The sequence below is a fragment of the Toxorhynchites rutilus genome, chromosome 3 (genome assembly GCF_029784135.1).
Source record: "Toxorhynchites rutilus septentrionalis strain SRP chromosome 3, ASM2978413v1, whole genome shotgun sequence".
In the NCBI taxonomy this organism is placed as follows: domain Eukaryota; kingdom Metazoa; phylum Arthropoda; class Insecta; order Diptera; family Culicidae; genus Toxorhynchites; species Toxorhynchites rutilus.
The window spans coordinates 153,651,610-153,678,252 of NC_073746.1; the positions used below are offsets into that span (position 1 = coordinate 153,651,610).

Sequence of the window (26,643 nt, forward strand, 5' to 3'; positions counted from 1 at the left end):
CACGATGCGAGGAAATATTCACTGATACGGTTCAGCGTGACACCAACGGTCGTTATACCGTATGTTTACCCAAGCACGAAGGCATTGTGGATCAATTGGGAGATTCCAAGGAAATAGCGCTTCGCCGTCTTCAGGCAACGGAACGACGATTGGCACGAGATGTTGAATTGAAAGATCAATACACTTCTTTTCTAACGGAATATTGTCGTCTAGGTCACATGGAGAAGGTAACTGATAACGGAGAAATCAAACGTTGCTATCTACCGCATCATCCGGTGGTCAAGGAGTCGAGCAGCACCACTAAAGTACGCGTGGTCTTCGATGCTTCTTGCAAAACTTCTACGAATATTTCTCTCAATGATGCACTGATGACAGGACCCACCATTCAAGAGGAACTCCGATCGATTGTATTACGCTGTCGTACAAAACAAATAATGGTTGTAGCGGACGTCGAGAAAATGTTTCGACAAATAAATATGCATCCCAAGGACCGACCATTGCAATCGATCCTATGGCGAGCATCACCGGCAGAAGACGTTGCAACATATGAGCTAAACACGGTCACTTATGGAACGAGACCGGCACCATTCCTAGCCACTCGTACGCTAAAGCAATTGGCAATGGATGAACAGGATCATTTTCCAGAAGCTGCCAAGGTAATCATTGAAGACGCCTACATGGATGACATCATCACAGGAGCCAATAATCCAACAGAAGTATGCAACCTGAGAATGCAACTAGAAAGCCTGATGAAAAGCGGTGGATTTTCTCTCAGGAAATGGGCGAGCAATTGCCCAGAAATATTAAGAGGAATTTCTGGAGAGAACCTGGCGATACAAAATTGTATTAATTTAGATACAAAACCATCAGTTAAAGCATTAGGACTTACCTGGTTACCTGATGAAGATTTTTTCCGATTCGATTTTAAACTTTCCACGACCGACGATGAAACAATACTTACTAAACGTCGGATTCTTTCAATCATAGCCACTTTGTTTGATCCTCTCGGGATAATAGGAGCCACAATAACAACCGCGAAAATTTTAATGCAATCCCTTTGGATTTTGCGTGACGATAATGAAAAATTATTAGAATGGGATCAACCGGTACCCAAAACGGTGGGCGAGAAATGGCGAATTTTTTACAAACAACTTCCCCTCCTGAGAGAAATAAAAATTAAACGTTGCATAATAATTCCTAACGCTGTGTCGGTGGAGATCCATTGTTTTTCGGATGCATCAGAGAAAGCGTATGGCGGTTGCATTTATGTAAAAAGTCAAAACCTAGAAGGGAATACTGAAGTTCACCTCTTAACTTCAAAATCAAAGGTTGCACCTTTGAAAACGCAAACAATTCCGAGGCTTGAGCTGTGCGGGGCACTGCTCATAGCACAACTTTACGAGAAGGTGCAGAAGGCTATCAGAGTAGAAGCGCGATCCACATTCTGGACAGATTCTACGTGCGCCTTAAACTGGATCCTATCCGCTCCGAATAACTGGACTACTTTCGTCGCAAACAGGGTGGCGAAGGTCCAAGGCATAACAGAGGGTTGTGCCTGGCGTTATGTTCCTGGTACACATAATCCTGCCGATCTCATATCCAGAGGCATCTCTCCGGGCGATATTGTATCCAATAAATTTTGGTGGCATGGTCCCAGTTGGCTTGCAGAGGGTCCCGAGAATTGGCCTGAATCCACGACTAACATAAGCCGGAAGGATGGCTCCACAGAACGTCGGCGTACAGCTGCTGTTGTTGCAGCTTCCACAGAAGAAGATTTCATTGGCTGGTATCTGTCAAGGTTTTCCTCCTACACAACGTTGATTCGTCACACTACAATATGGAAAAGATTAATGAAAATTCTACAAAACTCACCGAAAAAGGAAACTTATCCATTCATCACTACGGCTGAGCTTCGAGATGCAGAAAACCACCTAGTTCTCCTGGTCCAACGCGAGGCTTTTGCTGCCGAAAGGAAGGCACTGGCCAATGGAGGAATGGTATCCAGCAAATCACCATTGAGATGGTTTTATCCATTCCTGTCACAAGAGGGTCTTCTCAAGGTTGGCGGTCGTTTGGCTCATTCAAAGGAATCTGAAAATAGTAAACATCCCATAATTTTACCTGCTCGGCATCGAATCACTCGAATGATAATGCAAACTTACCATCGGAATTTGCTCCATGCTGGCCCACAGCTAATGCTGAGTGTAATTCGCCTTCGATTTTGGCCTCTAGGAGGCAGAAGTGTGGCAAAACAAGTAGTTCACTTATGCCACAAATGCTACCGCACAAAACCTACCACAGCACAACAACTAATGGGAGAACTTCCAGCACCACGCGTGACTGTGTCTCGACCATTTTCGAAGGCAGGCGTTGATTATTTCGGGCCAATTTTTATCCGTCCCGCACCGCGACGAACTGCAATCAAGGCTTATGTTGCACTTTTTGTTTGTTTATGTACCAAGGCGATACATTTGGAACTTGTGTCAGATTTGACAACAGATCGATTCATACAGGCACTTCGCAGATTTATAGCACGCAGGGGTAGGTGCTCAGATATTTACTCCGACAACGGTACCAATTTTATCGGAGCAAGGAACAAACTCAACGAAGTTTTGAAACTTTTGAAAGATTCCCAACATCACGCAAAGGTGACGAAAATTTGTGCAGAAGAAGGCATATACTGGCATTTTAATCCGCCTAGTGCTCCTCACTTTGGAGGTATATGGGAGGCAGCAGTTCGATCGGCGAAACACCATATATTGAGAGTTATTGGAGACACCCCAGTATCACATGAAGATATGTATACACTGCTTGTACAAATTGAAGGATGCTTAAACTCCAGACCTATTACACCGTTATCAAATGATCCAAATGATTTGGAACCGCTGACACCAGCACATTTCCTGATAGGATCGTCGCTTCAATCAATACCTGATCCAGATTTTTCGGCAGTACCATTGAATCGTTTGAATAATTGGCAGCAAATACAACGGAAACTTCAGGACTTTTGGAAGAGGTGGAGACGTGAATATCTTTGTCAGCTGCAAGGCAGAACTAAAAGGTGGCGTCCTCCTATTGCAATCGAAGTTGGTAAATTAGTAGTAATACATGATGATAATCAACCACCCATGAAGTGGAAAATGGGCAGAATTGAACAAGTACACCCAGGAGAAGATGGAATTGTTCGTGTAGTAACTTTGAGAACGGCTACAGGGTTACTAAAAAGACCAGTGGAGAAAATTTGTCTACTTCCAATGCCAGACAACACTGACATTTAATAGCGTATCAGAAACATTCTTTCCTTCCCCATCCCAAGTCGAAGAGGTTTTTTATATATTTTCAGAAATAATCTAATTTCTGGGTGGGCGAGGATGTCGGAGTTGGCAGCCCCCTATGGATGATGCGCCACTGGCAAAATGCGAATTATGGCAAAGATATGTGTATGATTGTATGTAAATAGAGAAGGCGATAGGGTAATTGTCAGTGTAATATTTTGTTATCTATAGAGTGATTGCTGTCTTTGAATTTCAAATGGTTGTGTAAATTAAATAGAAAGTATAGATTTAAATGAAATAATAGGATATAGATATAGAGTTGAGAAAGGAAGTTAGTCTCAGTCCAGTAGTCAATCCGTTCACATGTAAAAATAAATGTACTTCCTGGTAATAAATCCGTGTAGTTTGTCAAGTACCAAGCGTTTTTAATTGTTGGTTCGAAAGTGAAATTGTGATAAATTCCCTGAGCTATCGTTGGTGGATCGGGTCGATCCAGACAAGAACAATCAATGAACAGTTCTGCGATTGGACCCATGACCTTGCGCTTAGTAAGAAAACGTGAATGTTTGAAGGTATTGATAACAAAAAATAAATATTGTGCGGAGCAAAGTTTGCCGGTTTAGCTAATATAAATACAAAATTTTTACATACTTCGAACATTTTTTGAATCGATTTTCACAGAACCTTTTAAAAGCTCTATTTCTTCACTCTTGATGTTCCTCTGACAGACAACCTATCGGTAGCATTGCTGTGCCGATGATATCTACTCCGTGAATGAGAATGCGGTGCACCGATGACGTTATGTAATACTGGTTACTAAACACTTAGTGCCCTTCAACTTCAATCTTTGAAATGTAAAAACACTATAGATATACGAACAGATTTAAGAATTGAGTGTTCATCAACATTGTTAAAGTTTCCTTATACCCCATCCTTCTCCTAAAAATATGTCACCCTTCTAAACTCGAGTACACCGCGAGTAATCGGTTTTCCACCTTACTAACCATAGATGTAAGAAAATTGTTTATATATATAGTTTTAAAATTATATTTAAGAATTCGGCTCCTTTAAACTTAAGTTACTGAGCCTGCAAAAATAAACGAATTAATAAAAAAAAAACTTCAATCTTCCTCGAGATTCCCGAAACCCCTCGCCTTCATGGTCTGGACCTCCTTGAGGTCCATTTTTTCGGTACATCTGATGATACGGGATTTGGGTTTGTTGAGCTGGGGTGACTTCCCAACCATTTCGTGCACCGACTGGGACAGTATGGCAGTATATTTTTAGATCTACTCATTCAGTTCCTATAACGAAGTACTATTTAGATGCTGAAGAGACTGCCAAAAAGATCATCATAATATTGCAAGTTTTATCATATTTTTTTTTTAAATCAAAGATCTGTTTGACAATTATCATAGCATTTATACCATGACTTTTCTGTTATCCAAATATTTATAATCGTAAAAAAAACCTTTCGACTGATGCTGATACCAGGAAAACACAAAATATAATCAGTAGGTTTCACAAATTCCTTACAGTCTAGAAATTTGTTTTCCCTTTGTGAAAACATTTACTTATAACGACTTGCAACTGGTACGAGCTATTTTCTCCACCTTTTTTTATTAATTTATTTTGGCTTAACGTCTTTACAACATGGCATGATTCATATTTTTTTCCAATTAACTCAGTTCGCGGCTATCTCTTTCCAATTCCGCGGGCACCCCGTGCTCACCATGTCATGTTCCTTGGTCTTGGTTCTCGCTCCAACTAGCAAGCAGTTGGCAATTTCTCTGATGTTACACATATCGATTTTGACCGATTCAAAGTTCGAAGACGAAATCATTTCGGAGGATCGAAAAAAATCTTCATCGAAAACAATTGGTCAGTGAATGCGACAAAAAGTCTTTTGTCAACATTTCAACTTTCAACGCACTGAATCGGACTCAGAGGCTGAAATTGAACCGATTGAAATATGTATATTATAACCTTTGGAGAGTGTAAATAAAGTACATTGAGTACCCTCGAATTGGCAGCCACCCAATACCGAAAGTACTGTTTGTTCGCGGCGAAGAGGAATTGTCTGAAGCATTTCCAGCCTTTTGCGAATGACATGATCAAATTAATTTGATTCCTGAGTTAATATGATTTTGTTAAAAATGGAACTTGAAATAAAAATGTTCTTCAACTCCTATGCTGCCCAATTGTGCTCCATAAAATTGTGCTTCATGTGGCAGTCCCACGTGTTAACCACGTTCGATTGCTTCAAGCATAGGGGACCGATTCTAAGCGAGGAATGTTCATTCACAAAACGAGCGGCTGACGAAGCCCCGATGTTCACCCGACCAAACTATTCTAGTAGGGTAGCTGTTCCAGTAATTTTGAGTCTAAGCACAAGTGTTGTTTTAAAATGTGTTTCTAAGTATTTATATCGCTAATATCCATTAGATTATGTATGTGTGTGATTATAAATATTATAGACTGTCATGTTCATTAAAAGTTTTTATATATTGTTAACAAAATATGTGTGGAAAATGATTAATTGCAGACCAATCATATGTTCCAGTAATAGTAACAATGTTCCTATCATAGTGGAGAATGTTCCAGTAATAGTGGTAGTTGATTTTTTTTATTCAAAACTCCGTTTATATGAGCAAATGAATTATGATTTTGCTTTTCTGTACACTGAGTTATTATTCAACACTTTTTTCTTAGGAAACGTTACATATTTAAGGGAACATTTACAGCTTATGTTACGTTCTTCTTATATGGAGGAAAGAAATCAACATTGTGGTAATTAATCTTTTCAAGTTTCATGGAAAGAAGAGTGTATAAAAAATAAAATGTGATTTTCTGTGCTCTACATCAACTCTCTTTTATGTAGTTTCATACAAGCAAATTATACAGTTTTTATTAAAAGAGATTGCAGATTTGTTAAACTTCAGCTTACTGCAATTGAAAGAACGATTCCATAACATGTAGTTTTTAGTTCATATAACGTTCTCTCCAGTAGAGCAGTTTTTTGTTTTTGGAGAACCATCACTACGCTACAAAAACAGAATTGTGAAATCCGATGCGTTCAATGGTGTGTTTTAATGTTTTAGTTTTAAGTTTAAATTCATTAAGACTATGTCAGATGAGTTTTTTATCCAAACAACAACAACAATAACAAAAAATAAAAAAAAAAGAAAGTCAAATTCATTTAACAAATCAATTAAAGCAAATCAGATACATACAATAAGAAGTACAATAAACATTATATTTAGATCAACATTTCGAAAGTTTCAAAGCTTGAAGAAGTTCTAGTTTAGCCTTCATCATCCCACCAGCCTTCAACTGTCTCATTGTACTGTTGAATTCTCTCTCCTTCTTTCTCTGCAATATTCCCTTACGTTTCTGCTCACAAAGTTCCGCTTTATGTTTCCTAATTTCCTCTCGTTCCGCAGCTTTTTTCAATTTCATTACTTCAGCTTCTTCTTTATCTTTCTTTCTCTGTTCAGCCTTTCCTTTCTTTTCTATTATCTCATTTTCCGTCTTTTGTTCCAAACGCCGCATTTCATTGAGGCGTTCCTCTGCTGTCAGAATTGGGAAAAACTTCTGAGTGTATTTTCGATGCTTCTTGCTGCGCTTTGGTGTTGCCGGAGTCTGCAGTAAACTTGAGATATCATCGGCCTTCCTTTTGCTGTCACGCTGAGAGTTGATTCGATCCGCCAATGCGGCTGCGGTGTCGGTTGTCCCCATATCATTGAGAAGATTCTTGCTGTAACAATCACTGTTTTCTTCATTGGTTGAATTTTTGCAATCTATCAATTCGCGACCGGGATATATGTCATAATCACCAGACAATATTGTACCTTCCTGTTCGTTACTGTCACCTGCATTTAGGAACGACAAGTGTGGTACCAAAAGCTTGTCATACAAGAATCGAATGACCATTTCCTCTTCGGTTAAGTCAGGGTATGTCGTGATTCTATGCAAACGTTCAGTACCTATGTCAGCCAGCGCTTCTTTGATAGTATCAGTTGAAGTTATGACGTAATCATGCGACGCATTATTGGGAGTTGATAATGGATCATCGGTTGTCGTTTGATCCAACTTCATAACATCAGAGAACAAAACGATATTCGCATTGTCAGAAGTTGATTGATCTTCGGTGGCCGTTTGATTCTACGCTGCGGAGTCAGCGGACACTTCATTTGAAGATGCTAGGCATTTGCTGAAATCGACGTTCTCTGGACCGAACGGGAAGGGCCCGCAGATGCGGAAGCCGTTAATAATGCTGGTTTTCTTGATTCCAGTGTCGATAGCTTTCATAAGCAGAGACGGAAAATGCCTTAAGGACAATATGTCTCCTGCATTTCGGTTTTGCCATTTGTTGACGACTGACTGCCACGCATTCTTTAGAGGCTTTAAAATTGCAACATCCGCTGGCTGGGTGATTCGTGTTGTCACTAATACAATCCCAAGATTTATGCACAGATCTGCTACTTCAATGGCTGTGTGTGAGGAGTGGCCGTCGATGAAGTATATGACGGGAAATTCAACCTTTTTCTTTAACAGAAATGGATAAAATATCTGCTTGATGTACAGCATGAAGTTTTCCACGTTCATCCAACCATTACAGCTTTTGCCAACTCCCCAGTCACCAGGAAATTCCTTTAGTATTCCGGACCGAAGTTTCTGAACTGGCAAAAACCACATCCGGTGAAACAATACTGCCATCCGCTCCAAAAGTGAACATGACAGTCACGTTTGTATGTCCATTGGCATGCTGGATCTCGTATACATTTTTGTTCCCTGGAGTAGCTAGTACCGCTTTAGTAGTTGGATGCAGAAAAAATTATGTTTCGCCACCATTAAACACTCTTGTGGGATCGTTGATGACACGCAATAATTGGGCGCTGGTGAAAAAATCTTTAACACCCGTGAACCATCCTCTTAAATTACCTTCTGACACATTGGCGCTTGCTGCCGTTACTTGTTCTGGGGTGCGCAGCGAGATATCATTATGACGGACTAAAAACCTGGAGAACCATTTCCTGCCTGCAATTAACGATTTAATTACGTTACTTTTGTTCAGGGCGGAAGATTTGTGCAAACTTACCTGGAACATTATCTTTGAAGCGATTTGGTCTCCCACTAGCATCGAGAAATTCTTTCACTTTGAACAGAAGCGTCTGTTTAGTTACCGGGAATCCCTTACTCTCCATATTCTTCAGCCAGGCTATAATTTTTCTCTCTTCTTCCGGCAGGAGGATTGTTGACGGCCCTTTAGTTGTTTTTTTACTCCATTTATCACTAAGACGAAACCGGATTGTTGATTCCGGAATCCCATAGTGTCTGGAAGCACCGTAAATCCTTCTCTCACCGCTCTTAATGCTTTCTATGCACTAGTTGAGAGTTTCTTCGGTACAAGAATGAGCCACCCGTTTGCGTTTTTTTATTTTGCTACCGCATCCTGGAAAAAGCATTACTAATAACAATTACTGTCATAAAATGAAATAGAATCTTACCTTCGAGGTCAAAAGATGACAATAAGCGAAACTTAATCGAGATTATATTACCTAATCGGAATAAAAAAATAAAGAACACACGTTAGTTGTTCGCGCATCACAGTTTGTTTACATCTGTCAAGTTTCAGATCTAACCTTAAATATTAATCGGTGTAGTACCACTAAATCTGAAACAGGGTTGCTTAAACTGTTTCTATAGTGGAGTTTCACTTTATTCAATATAATAACGATGATTTATGTTTCTTTTCAATTGATTGTTCTGAGTAAAATAGTTCAGAATTGTTCCTCAATGATTTTTGCCAGAGAAAAAGTATTTACATTGGTATTTCACCCTATGAAATTGTCATGTTGCGTTACAAATCCCATAAGGAATTCACTGTTCTTATTTACTCTCAAATACATTATTTAATAATAGCTGTAGTAATGAGATTTCAAAGCCATAAAGTTTACCAAATAAAGATATATTTCCAAAGATCCAATACAAATTATCTGATAATTGTAATCTATTTCAGAAAATGCTTGAATAATGCTAAAATACTGAAAACCACCATTACTGGTACCCACACTATTGCTGGAGCATCTACCCTAATTGAAAACGGAATCAAAAAGACAAACATAGCGGCATGGCACCGATCCTTCGGCTAAGCGAAATGAATATTTTATTCATTTCGCTTAGCCGCAATTTCTTAGTTCTGCGTCAACATTCCGGTCTTGGACACAAGTCTCTATATTTTTTTTGAGAACACCTTACACCTCAATAATCAAGAATATTCCTTCCTTTTAAGCTAGAAGAATTCTAATAGAACCACCAAATTACCAGCAATTTTAGTTTCAGATATAGTATCTCTTTAAACAAGGACAAAAAATGATGAAAGGTTGGAAGGTTGTTATAAACCAGGACAGCAATACAAATATTCTTTATATTCAAAATACGGTACAAGTTAATAAAAAGGCGGGACAATAAAAAATGATCGAAGAAACGGTACTGTCCCGTTCTAAACGGTACGTTTGGACAGCCTATGACCCATTTTGCGTTGATTTTTCACAAAGTTACAGCATTTCAAAAATTTCGACTTCACACTGTGTTCTTCTATTTTGTTTGTTGAGTGTATTATGACGACGACTCAAAACTAAATTTTGGTTGACCAGTTTTACTGGTCAAGGTTTTTCATATTTAATGTCTTATTGAGTTTTTCAAGTTATGCTTCGTTTTCAGATATGGTTGATGAACTGGGTGGTTCACCGAAACTTTCAAATGCTATTGAAATTTCGACAAATCTAATGAAGGGAAACTTTATAAGTTTGACATGAACCTGTTGAAATTTCATCAACGGTAACATTTTCAACACACCGAATATCCTTTGATGTACAAGTTTCAACCAAAATGCGATCTAAGTTTCACATCACAGTTTGGCGTCAAACATGTTACCACTATATAGCCTTTGACACAAAATCTCAACATCAATTACCAAACTCAAGCCCAATTCCGGCATGCAACATACATACACAAATTAAACCAACCAGAATTTGGTTTTCCTGTTTAACTTTTCACTTTCTTCCGCACCTGTGAGACCAAGTTGTTCAATAAACTGCAATTTACGTCTGCTTACAGCAAATCGCAAAAACCTGTTTGGAAATGTATTTTTCACCTCGGGAACAAGCTTCGCATTTTTGTGCTCGCCTCTCATGTGCAAGTGTTTATCCCCAAAGATCAACGGAAACCGGAAAAGTTTTTATTTTTATTCTCTCCCGCACCGACACGGGTCGGCAGCAATTTCGCCTTTCGGAAAAGTTGCTGCAATGTATATTCCCTAGGGCATCGCTACATCATCGTGCTTTGCATTCCGATCCCACAGCTGTTTGTCCATCCTTCCATGTGCCACTTTTTTATGTGGACAGGACAGAGTGCATACTCCGGCCGGAAGTGAAGCCATCGTTGGAGAAACCAATTAAATAAAACAGCACGAACTCACACAAGCGAGGGCTGTTTTGCGATTTCGAAAATGGTAAATGTTGTTTTGGAAAGTGTTTTATGTTTCTCAATTTCCGAAACAAACATAAACCACACACACACGCAGACAAATCCAACAGCCCGGAAATCGATATCACACATGTCGTCATTGTTTTACCTATTTTTCGTGTGTTCAGTGGATTTAAGCGGAAGTTTCCGAGATTTGATTGGGAATTGGCTTTATTCAAAGAAAAAAAAAACAATATATATAAGAATATTTTATCACATAACGTATTGTTCAGTAGAAAATCATTCGCGGGATTTGTACGTGTTACGCCACAGAACTCAACGCATGTTCTTGATATGAAAATATTTTCCAATGTTTCTAGTATTATTCATACAGCCATTCAACCATTATATCGATCTCTCTGCCCGCCTCTGAAAATAGTATCTATCACTCGCAACAAAATACCAAATTCCAATTTCTACAATACGTCTATTGTAGAAATTTTCTGGGCTGTTTCGTTTCCTGTTGAAGGCTGGGGGAAAAACAATATATTTGTTAATGAAAACTGTTAAAGCGTTACGTTGAATTGGTTCCCTATCAAAAATAGATTTATTGAATCCGGCACTAGCCGGCGTCCGAACGGCACAGAACTACACTTTCAGCTGCTGCCTTGCCTATGGCAGCACACCACCCTTTATGATTGATAACCCCTTCCTTCCGTCCGAAGGTCCCAGAGTGGTGAGAGCACACAAAAAATCGCTTCCATTCATCCATCCTCTGGTGATTCAATTTAACCAATCCTGGCCGAATGATATTGATTGAATTGGGGATTCGGATTGGATTGTGTTTTTTGGTAACATGCTGTGGCGAGATAACCCGAAGCCACAACCAACTTTCCGCCGTTTGGCATCGTGTAAATAAGGCTTACGTGGTTCCCAGCGGAAAATTGGTGTGGTTTACGAGCGAATGAATCACATTCCGCTGAAATTAGCATGTTATTATGTAAACAATTCGCTCCTTCGGCAAATGTTCGCCCGAGTGACGGACAATAACAGATCCTTGACACAATAACGTTTCAATGCCGGATGATTTTTGACGTAGGACGACGTGTTTCAGAAAGGGTTCCTGTGAACTGATTTCGATTATTTTTTTACAATTGCAGATACCAATTCATCGATTGAAATCAAACAATTATATACTTTTTGAATTTTTGTTTGTTTGTTTCCTTAATATTTTCTTAATATGAAAAACGAACCTTTTAGATAATTTTGTAAAATTTAATCTCATACACCTTTCACAAAAACGCCTTTATCGCCCTCATTATAATCACTCTATCCGACCGTGGGTCACATGTTGAAACCCTCGGAGTGCAAACAGCAATCATCAGCTGTGAAAATGTCCCAATTGGCACCATCCGAGCGATAATTTAAAGCTCGCTTTCACTGGTATAGTTTCTTCTGTGGCAACAATTTACACGTCCTTAGCAACACCTTCCCAACATCGCCATACGAATCGCATCGCTTCGGAGACAGACTCCAGAACACAAACTCACAGAGAGAACGCGCAGCTACACCTCGAAATATGGCTGGCTTTCAATTTTGCTGCTCTTACGCCAACATTTACTTGCGCTCATCGAGCCCTCCGATACGCTTCGTTTAATGAGTTCATTATGCTGCACACCGCCTTCGCTGGGTGGAAACATTCTCGGTCTCAAAAGGCGGAAAATTAATTACCGACATTGGATTCGAAACAATGTGCTGTAGGGTAATGGAATACTTTTCAATGAGCATTTTCTTCACATTTTTGATACGATAGAGGTTCACGCACGTGTGGGGCCTTCTCCATGGGCTCGTAAGGAAAACCACGGGAAACTCATCAAGAAGCATCCTATTTCCGCTCCCAGGAGTATGTGGTTTTGTTGTGGTTCCCTTGGATGAGCCTCCTCCACGCGTGCTATTGCAACGAATCATTAGGATTGGGGGTTTCGCAATAATTCGAGTAACGGGTAAGACGGGTAAAGATTTAGCATCATGTTGAGATACTTACATCATTTCCACATTACAGTTCGTTTCCTTGCTATAGCATTGATACAGCTGAATTTCAACAGAATCATTATCATTCTGATTAAACTTCAGCTGCTTTCTCCATAAGAGACAGAAGATGTTTTGACATAGGACTATGTCTTTGATTTTTATATAGGGTGGTCACTAGGGTGCCAATGAATGTATGGAAAAAAATCGACCCTAAAATTTCAAAAAATTACCCCATACAAAATGTTGGTTGATCGTATTAGTTCAAAGTGTAGATTGTTGGTAGCAATCCGACAACTCCGACAATGCCTTATTATTCCTCATTAATTGTCGGTCAGCTCACCATGAACTGCAGTATGGTAGTAGACTACTTAGCTTAGTAAAATAAAATATCCTAGCCAATTCTTGCTGGAAGTATCGTGCTGAACACTAATAAATGTAGTAACGTAGTACAATAAATTTAAGTTGTTTGTGAATCTAAATGTGTGTTCAGAATTTATGTCTGTGAAATAGTATCCAGTGTACTTGTTCCGATATACCGTGGTAGCATTCAAATGCTGCTATTATGGTTCAGTAAACCCTGGTCCTGACTGCTACCATTCCTACACGCACGCAACGAAATCTGTAATCTAAAACACAACGTAGGGTGTGCGACAACAATGTTTATTACCTCGAAAAAACACCGTATGCCAAATATCAGCTCAATCGGACTTAAGGGAGAGTGGCGCAAAGCGGTCAAAGTTTGAGTTTTTTGAAAATCGAAAAACCACCCAAGGGGGAAGTAAAGGAAATCGGGGTTTTCGAAAAAAAATTGATACCAAATGTCTTAAGATTGCATAAAACGTCGAGATCTAGTGTCATTTCGAAAAAAAAAATTGTCAAAAATCGACGCTCTGGGACTTTTTTCGGAGTACGAGACAAAACGTATGGTTTTATGTGCCAATAAAAATAATTATCTCGATTTTTCATTCGGAACTTGTTGCTAAATGTTGATTTGCACGATAATATACCCTATGCAAAATATTAGCTCATTCGAACTTCATTTATTGGTGTTGCAGACGTGAAAATTTGAGTTTTTTGAAAACCGAAAAATCAACCGGAAATCGGGGTTTTAAAAATTTGTTTAGTACAAAATGTCTTAAAACTGCATGGCACATTGAGATTCACAGTTACCTCCAAAAAAATGTTTGTTAAAAATCGACTTTTCAGACGAAAAAACGACCTAGTGCCAAAAAATAATTTTTTTCGAGATAACAGTAAATCTCGACGAGAAATGCAATTTTAAGACATTTGGCACTAACAATTTTTTTTGAAAACCCCAATTTTCGGTGATCTTCCGTTTTTCAAAAAACCTATTTTTTTACGTCTGTGACCCTAATAAATGATGTTTAAATGATATATTATCGTGCGAATTAACAATCGCAGCAAGTTCCGAATGAAAAATCGAGATAACTATTTTTACTAGTACCCAAAACCATACGTTTCGTTTTGTATTCCGGATAAAAACTAAGTCCCAGAGTGTCGATTTTTGACAAAATTTTTTTTTTGAATGACACTAGTTCTCGACGTTTCATGCAATTTTAAGACATTTGGTCCTAAACCGACTTCCAATTTTTACAACGTGATTGTTTAACACGCTCACTCTTGCGTTTGCCATCAATTGCTAGCACAATCCTGGTTCATCGAGTGGCACTCATTACAGGAAGAATGCATTTGATTTTGCTATCAGGAATGTTTGATAAACTATTTGCATGCATCTGTGTTTATGCGTTTATGTTTGGTTTGCGTGTTGAATATGAATTTGACTTTGATCGTAAACCGTTGACGTTTGCGTGTGCATTTGGATGTGTACTTTCTTTGTCTAACTCCACACGCGTCGCTCTAAGGCTAAGTTCTTACCAATCGAATATTGCTCACTATCAAACTCTATTCCCTTTTCTCATTCTTCTTCTCGTACCTATGGCTATATGCAGACACTACCATTCACGTTCGTATTGTGGAATTTCATGGCATTTCCGGTCTTTTAGATCCTTTTTCAACGAACCGGAAGTCACCATCCTCGATTTTAAAATGACATCGGAATACGCTATTCTATTACCGCTGGTAAGACACCTAACCAATACCCAAATCGTATGGGGTTTCCATATTTTTTGTCATTCAATACTATTATCAGCAAACTGGAAATCGAAATCGAGATTGATCGAGATTTGTGCGAAAAAAAAATCGGGGGGTGGTGTACTCATTGCTGTCAACACTCAACGCAGCTTGTATTCCTATTGAAAAACATAACGAATTTGATGATGTGTGGGTAAACGTGGGTAAACTGGATCCCTAGCGGATATTGTGAAACCTGTGCATCATCGTAATGTGCGTTCGGCCGAAAATATTGCTGCTGTTGCTGCCAGTGTGGAGGATGACCCGAATGTTTCGATTCCACGGCGTGCTCAGCAATTGGGCTTGTCAAACACATCATTGTGGCGAATTTTGCATTTGGACTTGCACCTACATCCATATAAAGTCCAACTGGTACAAAAATTAGAGCGTGGTGACCATGGAATGCGTCGGGCATACGTCGATTGGGTGAACGAACAACAGCAGCAAAATGCTGAATTTTCGCATCAAATTTTCTTCAGCGATGAGGCACATTTCGAGCTCGGTGGCTATGTGAACACCCAAAATTTCCGTATATGGGGCTCAGAAAATCCACGCGTGAGTGTTGAGAGGCCATTGCATCCGCCAAAACTCACTGTTTATTGCGCATAATGGTCTGGTGGGGTCATCGGGCCGTATTTCTTTGAAAATGAGGACGGCGAGACGGTAACTTCGAATGGTGAGCGCTATGGCCGCATGTAAACCGATTTTTTTTTTGCCACAAATTGAATATATGAATACGGATGACATGTGGTTTCAGCAGGACGGCGCCACGTGCCACACAACACGACCGAACATGGCCATATTGCGAACGAAATTTGAGGGACGCATAATTTCGCGTTTTGGTGATTCCAATTGGTCGTCCAGATCATGCGATTTGAACCCGCTAGACTTTTTTTTGTGGGGTTATGCGAAAGACCGTGTCTATACCAACTCTCCGCAAACTCTTGAACATTTGAAAGACAACATTCGTGAAGTTATGACCGAGATACCGCCCCATATGTGCCGAAAAGTCATCGAAAATTACCTGTTCCGGATCAAGGTGTGCGAGGAAGCCCTAGGTGGACATTTGAATGATGTTGTATTTCACACATAATGGCATAAACCAAACTTTAATTTGAAATAAAAGTTTCATCGAAATTCGAATTCTAAGTGTTTTTTATTTCAATTTACTTTCGGAATTTAAAGTTGGAAAACCCTGTAAAATCCATATTTACGGTGACTTTAACCAAAATGACCAAGAAATAACAAAAAAAAATGATTTCATTGTAGACGAGGAAAATGAATTATTATTGCTTCCTATCGTAGGTGAAATTGAGACATTACAATTTATTTTCGATAAAACAAGCCAACTAGGGCTATATCAAATCAACTCAATTCCAAATGAACTAAATTGTTACCTAGACTTGTTGTTCACAAATTGCACGAAAGATTTTCTTGTATTGAAGGCTATATCTCCTTTATGGAAAAAAGAAAAATTCCACATCGCTATAGAATAAATTATTCATTGATTACACAAGTTCACGCCTCCGATGAAAGTGATTTTGAAGTTGTGTATGACTACAAAAAAGCAGATTATGAACAAATTAATTGTAGGCTTAACAACATAAATTGGGAATAACTACTTATAGAAGGGTGGAGGCGATCTGGCGTAGTGGTAACATCCATTCCTCTCACGCTGAAGGTCACGAGTTCAATTCTCACTCCCTCCATTCTTCCAAAAATGGAAGTAAAAGTGACGAACCAGCCAAATGAGTTGAAAATCACTATAATACAGATATAAAAAAAAACTTAAAGAAGGAAATTACATAAACAAAGCTGTTGACATTTTCGATAGCAATCTTTATAAAATCAAAAATGAGCATGTCCCGAAAAGACAGAGAAAACATCAAAATAGGTCAAAAACACCCGTATGGTACAATCGTGATATTAAGACTCTCAAAAACAAGAAACAAAAAGCACATAAGAGATACAAAACAAACGGAATTTTCTTTCAATTTCGCCAGCGATAAAATTAAATCTAATAATTTTCCATCACGTATGCAGTTTGATGAATTTGCTGGATCAAATGATAAGGATATTAGTAATCTATTCGCCCGGTTTTTCCAAAAAAAAGTTATACAACAAGAGCCAAAGGTTGTACCGCTCATGACAACTCTACACGAGCTGACGATTGAGCCGGCTAGTGACCATTCTATCCTGGATTCCTCGAGTCGAGAAGACGCACCACGCTAGATATGGGGTACATACTAGGGGGGCATTGCTGATTAATGGTCAGCTGCATCCCAATAGGAAGTATCCCGTGTCGGGCACACGTACAGAGCATAGGAGACAGCAACATCCCAATTACGAGAACACTTGTAATACTAACCTCGAGCCGACCGCGAGTAATCGGTTACATATTACTAACATAGATAATAAGAAAAACTGTCAAAATATTGAACTCCGGCTCCGTCAGGCTAACGCCATATGCGCCTTGATAAAAATATATATTTTGGAAAAAAAAACAATTAATTACTTTTCGTTTTTGCCAGAATGTGCGAGTTTCGATTGATGAAATCACTGTTAATGAACTTTCTGATGCGCTGGAGGTTCTAGATCCATCGAAAGGTCTAGGGGTCCAGATGGTATTCCTATATTGTTGAAAAAATTGGCAGATGCCTTTGTTCAGCCTTTATTCTGGCTTTTCAATTTATCGCTAAAATCAGCAGTATTTCCATCTGTATGGAAAAATTCATTTCATCTTCCCACATTCAAATCAGGAAACCGTTCTGACATAACAAATTATCGTGGTATCGCCATTTTATCTTCTATCCCTAGATTATTTGAATCCATTGTCTATAAGCTGAAACATCATGTTTAATAGAATCAACATGGATTCTATAAAGGAAGATCTACGACTACTAATCAGTTAGAGTTTGTATCCTATTCGCTAGTGGTAATGGATAGCGGAAACGTTGTTGAGACACTCTACGCAGACCTCAGCAAGGCCTTCGATAGAGTAAATATTCCAATGCTCATCTTCAAGCTGCAACGTATGGGAATAGCAGGTACTCTTTTGAAATGGGTAGAATCTAATCTTACTAAATTAGAGACTTAGGCATGATTCTCGATTCAAAATTCACTTTTGACGAGTACCACAACGCGATGATCAAAGGGCAAATAGCATGCTCGGATTCATAAAAAGATTTTCTTACAGTTTCAGGCATCCATACACAATCAAGGCTTTGTTTGTAACCTATGTTAGATCGATTTTAGAATACTGTAGTGTTGTGTGGGCACCCTATCAAGAACTGCACTCCAATCGAATAGAATCCGTTCAGAAACAATTTGTGTTATTTGCTCTGAGGAAGTTAGGTTGGAAAACATTTCCACTTCCTCCATATGAAGCTTGTTACATGTTGATAAGTATTGAAACGGAGAGAGATTGCTGAACTTTCATGTTTAATTAACTTGGTCTCGCAACGGAATAATTCAGGAAACTTACTCCAAAAACTAAATTTTTATGCGCCGTCACGAACCTTGCGTTCACGAAATTTATTCAAACCAATTCCATTTAAAACTTTACACGTTATGAATTGGCCCCTTAATAGAATGATGAAAACGAACAACAAGTACAGTGATGTAATTGATGTGACAATGTCGAAAATTTACTAAAAAAGTCTATCACTGAGAGATCATCTTAAAATACATTGCATTAGATACATAGAATTAATTTTAATGATTATTTCTTATTTATTTTTTTATGAATTATTATGTAAGTAAGTGTAGTCTACTATCGTTTGACGAAATGAATAAATAGATAAAATGCTGTCAAAATACGTCACGCTGGAATGGATCGTACAACGACTTCTTGAGGCAGTTGATACGCCTCTATTTGTGGACCGGGTGGGTTGTTGACTCTCATTGTTTGCCCAGAGAAACCCCGAATAAGAAGGTTTGAACTTAGATTCAGCTGATAAATTTAAAAAATGTGTTATTTTTGTGACGTGACAACGCTCTTAAATACCTGTTTTTCAAATGCTTGTTTCTCATAAATTACAAAATGAAACCTAGATCTCGGCTCGGCGATCACGGCTCTTTATACAAGTATTTAATTATCCATTCCATGGTATATTGAATTTTGGTTAACCAAGTGCAGAAATATCTCAAGAAACATAAAAATACTGAAAACCTAAAATATTTTAAATATAATTATGTAGTAAACTATATAAACTCGCCTCTCTAAAAGGTTGGCACATAAAAATCAAATCCGTTTCTAGTAATTTATGATATGATAATTTATAATATATATTGATCTTCTAATCGACCCCGTTGAATTTACCTTTTACAATAAAGTTCCTAGTATTTCTAAAAAAACTCATCATTATAATATCAGATTATTTTCAGACACAATTCTCGTTCAAGATTTTTCAACCACTTGCAAATAATATGTTTTATCACCAGCGATGGAGATCGATCCACGGTCGAAATAAGATCGATTCATCCATACAACTGCTCTGCTCTGCAAGACACATCGGGCTGCTGTTCTATAAATAACTCAACAATGATCAATCAACTGTCTCCGCTGTCCGGTCTAACTGGATAATGGAAGAACAGATAGAAAACTCTTACGCCTAAATGGCTACTGTGTAGATGTACCATATGCAATGGTATAGAAGGAATACTGGCAAATGGCTACTGTGTAATGTGCTAATTATAGATAATGATAACCATGTGACATGTACACGATTAAAATTCGGCTCTGTTTCAGATAAAATGCTAATGAGCCTAAAATAAATATATGGGATAAAAAAAAATAATATGTTTCTCGGTTACACGGAATAAATGTTTTATACAGAAAATATGATAGAATAAGGACAGCTCTAAATCGGACAATTCCTTCCTCGAGTTCTGCTCTTATCAACACGCTCGGTGATACTTTTTTATTGGTATAGATAGAAGAAGATATAGGAGTGCATTTCATCACATTAAAATCCATTTCCAGTTTCGAACAAAGATCAATTTCGCTAGCGCAATCATCAAATGGACTAACAGCACGTGTCACTATGTAATTGTAGAACATATGGAAATTTAATTTTCCGAATTTTCCATTTAAATTCGGTTTTAAAAGTTTTAATGTTTGGGTGGCATATTTTTGGTTGAAATATGTGTAATATGTTTATGGGACCCACTCTTCGTTCCAGAGGAAGGAGGGTGTAATGCCATCATAGTAACATTTCTCATACCCAAAAACCGTCACATTCCAAATTGTGCTCGATTAGTTCTCAAGTTATGCAGAAGTTTGTATTTGTGTGCTCCCTGTAATTGTGTTTCACTTGTATGGCAGCCCCCCCTTAGAGAGGGGGGTGGAGAGTCTAACCATCATAAAAACATTTATTGCACCCTAAAACCTCAGTATGCCTAATTTGATTTTATTTGCTTGATTAATTCTCTTGTAGTACAAAAAATTGTGTTTCATTTGTATGACAGTCCCCCCTAAGAGAGGGGGGAGGAGTATCTAATCACCGTAAAAATATTTATTGCACTTTGAAACCTCAATATGCCTAATTTGGTTTCATTTGCTTGATTAATTCTCGAGTAATCCAGAAATTTGTGTTTCATTTGTATGGCAGCCTCCCCTTAGAGAGGAGGGAGGGGTCTCAAACTATCACGAAAACCTTCCCCGGCCCCAAAAACCCCTACATACCAATTTTCATGTTGATCGGTTCAGTAGTTTCCGGATTCATAAGAATCAGACAGACAGACAGAAAGACAGACAGAAATCCATTTTTATATATAATATAGTGCTTATTCAAATTACGTTTACTATTTTTTTTTCTAAAACTAAATTTGAAATTTGGTTCTTTGATGGGGTTTGTTCAAATTCTTTACTTACATAGCAAATATGTTGAATTCAATTGAATTCGATAATTGTTTCATTCAATCAATAATTTAATCAATACATACAAATGATTACTAAGCCATTACGGTAGTCCCACTTCAACCTTGCGATTGTATCATAGTTATAATCCACTCATTTTAATTAACTTTAATTATCATTGACGAACCTAGTGATTTCTGAAACTCACGGAACAACAACAGCAATAATACGATTGAAAAATCAGAGTATATATTCATAGTTCGGTTTAGGAACCACTTCAGTCGCTAACCTTCGAAACATTAGTAGAGCTCATATAATAACTCGTCACGAATTATCGCTACTTCCGCTCGAGATAGCGAGATCCGAAGTACATTTTCATGTTTGTGTAATACTTCCCATTTTCATGCTTATTCTCCAGGTACTGCTCACACCGCCAGACGAAGGGCCTCGAGTGAAAGGCCAACGTATTAAACTGCAAGATATCATCGACGGTGAATACGCTCCCCAGAAGCTCAATGGAAGCTGGATAGGACGTAAGTTTCTGATTTGCTATTTATCTACGGCTTCTCCATATATATCCAAAGGCAATCGTTTGCTTATGCGCTCTAAATCTCTGTGGTTTCCGTGTCCTTTTTTCTCCCTGCGCACATGTTTCTCTGCCATCTGCCGTTTCCCGGGATGTGTTTCGATTCTGTGTTCCCAACCAAAGCGAACGAGTTCCTGTATCAGAACCACTGGGGAGAAATCAGTTTGCTCAACATGAACAATCTCTCGGAGCGAATTTTGATGTCAAATACGACGCTGGTAAGTAATGCTCCACCTTTGCCGTATGCTATTTTTATCAGATTTGAGTTTATGTTTTCCGGCAGTGCGGGGCTATGATGTACCATTTTTTTTAAATTGCAATAAATCACAAACAGATCCACCAGTTGCTCTCATAAATCGATCACTCGCGTGCCATAACGCAATTCGTACCACCTGAGGCTTCCACAAACATTGCAGCTGACGCCACGCCACAATTTCAACCGAATTCCAAAGTTGGAATTGTGATCAATGTCAAAATAATTAAACTAATTATTCTTTTTCTCGGAACCAATTTCATATTCCATAATTCTTCATCTCAAAACGCCCAAACGTTAAAATAATTCAAGCGAAACCCCTACCGAGGCAAACTTGGCAAAGCCCGAACCAAAAATATTATTTATTGTATAATCCACCGCAGGCTAATAATCTCTTTTCAGCAATTCTACTCCCCCGCAAATTTTACGCCACAAAATGGTAGACGATGACAGTGCTGATAATGCGTGATGACATTTTTGTAAATTGAAAATCGCCCCCGGGGAGAAGTTTCTCGGGGAGCGTTTCTCGGAAAGTAAATTCCAAAGTTAAGTCCTTTTGCGTCAACTCTGCGCCAGTGTTGGTATTGTTGGTAATTATGATATTTCTACCTTTGCTGGAATGAAAATTTATCAATAACTGAATATTAAACAAACGCTTGTGCTCGTGGGAGCAGCTGAAGGCGCTGCGAATGAATTCTTTTTTTGTCTAAACGCCTTGGAGAATGGGGCAATAGGAACTGTAACTTGTAACTTTAAGACACGCACTTTCTCATCGTGGTTTTCCACGCAGTATGGTTCTATAACAAAAGCGAAGGTTAATGATTTGTGAAAAGAGTTCATTCGAAAGTTTCAACTCGAATAAAACTTGCTCTTATAGCGTTTGTACGCACCGAATGTTGGGTACGCAAGAAGCATATGCCTTGGTTTTTTTTAACCTCTTCGCATGTTAAATCATTGAATTATGAACTCCAAGCACTTGAGTAAATTCGACAACTTCTTTATTAGTTCAATATGTGTGAAGTATAATTTAGAATGCAGTGCGTTTCTAGTACTTCCAGCAGCATAACTAAAGAAGAATTTACTAATATATAGTCACTTGCCTCATCGATTTTTTTCTATTCCAACGAGACATTTCAATTAACTAAATGAGTGCTGACGCCGGAGGCATACCTGGAGCGGAATTCTAGCGTCAATTTACACTGGAGTGCAAGTATTCGAGTTTCATTTAACCAAACCCCACCACAAGATGTTTGATTGCCCGCCAAGTAGCCCCCCCACTAGAGGCGGTCCACTCTCGTGTGCCGCCCGGGAGCAATTTGTTTACACGATAAATTATGGCTGCCATAAATTGCTCGACATACGGGTGAAGTTTTTTTTCCTCCTTAGTACACTGTGGTTCGGCTGTTTGGGCTCTATTCGTTAGCTCAGCATGTCCTGTGGAGGTGGAAGTATTACTGGGAAGCTTTATGTTGAACAGAAGTTTTATTAGGTTGCAATGAACGACGATAAGGGATTTATGGGCGTCACATTGGAGTTATATCACCTCCGTTACGGGCCCACCGAAACTGGTAGTAACGAACGCGAGAGGAAAGTGTAATGATAACATTGCATGTGAATTGAATGTTAAGTGACAGCAGAGCAGGTAACAAACGAGGGATTTGGACTTCATGGGCTATGACCGTTACGACAGTTATCGTGGCTTCTGTGGACGAGTGGTGGGTGTTACGCAAATCATGCCGATAGAGTTGGCTCGATTCCTGTTCACAAAAAAAAGAAACTTCTACTAACTTACATTGGTTCACGCCTAATTTAGAGTTTGCCATTTAGAATACAAAAAAGTTGATGTGTCTGGGCTTATGGGCACAGACGGGATCTTGACACAGGACTGTGATTGACTATAATAATTGCATTTGATTTCATTGTTTTTTTATTATTCATAATTTGTATTTTTTTCTTTTTTGATACATCAAATTGAAGTCCTGAAAAATATATCTGAGTATACCCCTTCTAAATCAGCAGCTAGTTGAGTTCATTAATTACATTTTTTACATAACCAAACAACATGCTCGATATAACGTCATCCTAGACCACAATTACATAAACTGTTAGTAGCAAGACCTACACGATACAACGTGAATTGAGCACGAATTGATTGGACAACAACAATCTAATAAAATCTCTATCAACATTTAACATTTTGAGCCAGGCTCTCGTCAAATCTTTGGGGACTATAAAGTGAAATCTTTCAATATCATCTTCAAGATCATTCCCCCCTTTGATTCTAACAGTTGATAAATGCCTATTATCGGCAAACCGAGAATAATTCATAATACGCATCCCATGACCAGGATTATTAGGTGGAGCAGATGGCGGAATTTTGGCTGAAAATCTCTTTAATAAAGACAGCAAAAAAGATGGCAGGGTTTGTGAGCGTAGTGTGCGTGATAGCATGCGCTGTCATAGTTACTTTTCACATTGTGAGGTCAATATTTGTGTTTACAATCCATGTGAGAACGCTTTTTTTCGACAAGTTTCTAATCAATCAAAAACACATTTTTCTAGGAGTTCCCACTGAATATGCGTACAATGTGACAGTTTGCAGTGGATATTCGTGAAATGATGTCGATCAATAAAAGTGTTATTTTTGTGTGTCATTCTAACTCTCTCACCTTGACAGAAACAAACAAATTTTCGCTATTTTCGCGGTGATATGATGATAATTTGAAGGCTCCCAGTACCGGTGCATGTGATTTGGGAAAAATAGTTTACAATTAAGTAATATTTCATTGAAAATTCTGCTATTTCCGACGACTAAAATAATACCTCTGTTCTCTGGCCGTTTATGATCCTTAAATGATGCAAGTAGGTCGCAATACAATGATCATCTATTAAAAATCAATCAGTTACAAGATTTCATGAGCATTTTGGCTCATGAAATCATCAAATTGTGAGTTATTTAAACATTTTATTGTTTCTTCCATATACATTCCATATTGAATGCAAATAATGACGACATTATGTGTTGTTCAGCAATCCAAATATACTCTGCCTACTGCTCCACCTCATATGTACCTTATTGCTACGCATCTAATCACATTGTGAGCTAACGCCGAAATGTAGGCAAATATAATGCTCGTTTCGTTGTAAGGGAAAACGAGTGAGTAAAATCGAAAAAAACATTCCCATTTCAATCGTTAACTTTGTTAACGATTGTTTGTGTTGTTAACTTTTTTTTACTATATTCACTGTTCAAGTCTTAAGCAAAAAAAAATGCTGAATAAATTTCCGGTCTTATGGTATACCACACAACATATGTCGCAATAACGATTTTGAGTCGTTACATTTTTCGTAAAGTTACCCCCCTATATAGAAATCAAAGACAAAGTCCTATGTCGAAATAATTTTAATGACGCAGGTAATACTACTTCGGTTAGTACATTTGAGGTAACGTTAATGTCGTCGAAGAAGAAGAATACGAGCTATAAAAGGATTTTTTCCGATCTGGACCCTTGCATTTGCTTCAATTTTGACCCTTGTCAAAAGAATCGAACAATCGCCTTCAATGGATTTTATTCTTTAGTCCATAAAAACACCATCGCTAACTGGCAGCGCAAATGGAATGAAGATGAATTGGGCCGGTGGCTTCTCTCGATTTTCCCTAAGTTTAGCCTCAAACCGTGGTTCAAAAGTCTGGACTTGAGTCGGGACTGTATTCGTACCTTCTCCCGACTCATGTCCAATCACTGTTCGTTAGATGCACTACTCTTCCGTTTCAATATAGCCAGCAGCAATCTCTGCGCTTGTGGCAAAAATTATCACGACATCGAGCACGTTGTTTGGTCGTGATAATTTTTGTTTGGATACACCTTGTCGCCAGATCGAATTTAGAAAACTCCATTCGGGCCCAAGGAAGACAGCCCAATGGGCCGGTGAGAGATGTGTTGGCTCGGTTAAACCTTGATTACATGTCCCAAATATAGGTTTTCCTCAAAGCTATCGATCTTTGTGTGTGATTGTCCTTATACCCTAATCCCCTCCTTTTCTTCCTTCGCGAGCAATCGGTTCTCTTCTTCCTAACAATAGAATAAGTTGAAATGTAAATACATAGTAGATATAAGATTTGAGGTTTAAAGGTTTAGGTTTAGGTTTAAAAATTAAGTGTGATCAACAACTTTGTTACAATCTCCTTATATCCCATCCTTTTCCAGATAAAAATATATCGCCCTTCGAAACTCTAGTCAAACGCGAGTAATCGGTTTTCTACCTTATTAACAATAGAATTAAGGAAAATTTTTCATAGATATATAGGCATGGTTAATATGTTTAGTAAAGCATTCGGCTCCTTTAAACTTATGTAACTGAGCCTGGAAAAATAAACGAATTAATAAAAAAAAGGATCAAACAATATTTTCTGAGACTTGAGTATAAAGGATTTTTTTACTGTTCTTTAACTACTTTCTTTAACTCTTTAACTACCTACTTTAACTTAACCCTCTGTTAAGACAACGGTACTCCTTATCCTAATCCCTAACCTGTCCTGTCCCACAGAAATTGTTGCCCTTTTAACCTCGAGTAAACCGCGAGTATTCGGTCGAATCCTACTAAACATAGCAATTACTTGAAACTTTGTATAAACAAAACTTGAATCCGGCTCCGCAAAGCTTATGCGATTTAGCCTTACAAATAAATGAATTGGAAAAAAAAACTTTAAGGTCATTCAAAATTTCACAGTTTTTAATCGAGATTAAACATGAAAACACACAAATTTTCAAATTCAATTTGATTTAATTGAATTTAATTTAATTTAATTTAATTTAATTTAATTTCAATTAATTTAATTTAATTTAATTTAATTTAATTTAAATTAATTTAATTTAATTTAATTTAATTTAATTTAATTTAATTTAATTTAATTTAATTTAATTTAATTTAATTTAATTTAATTTAATTTAATTTAATTTAATTTAATTTAATTTAATTTAATTTAATTTAATTTAATTTAATTTAATTTAATTTA

At 38.0% G+C, this 26,643-nt stretch overlaps 1 protein-coding gene across 2 annotated transcripts in view; it reads left to right on the plus strand.

The window, feature by feature from the left end:
- LOC129774401 (inactive dipeptidyl peptidase 10) overlaps nt 1–26,643 on the plus strand; it is a 502,809-nt gene that overhangs the window by 345,832 nt on the left and 130,334 nt on the right. The window contains exons 4-5 of one of the 2 annotated variants that reach the window (XM_055778134.1): nt 21,206–21,320; nt 21,497–21,591. The exons of the other annotated variant lie outside the window; for it this stretch is intronic. Coding sequence (XP_055634109.1) covers nt 21,206–21,320; nt 21,497–21,591 — 210 coding nt within the window. The remainder of the gene's footprint in view (nt 1–21,205; nt 21,321–21,496; nt 21,592–26,643) is intronic. 2 annotated transcript variants of the gene reach the window in all.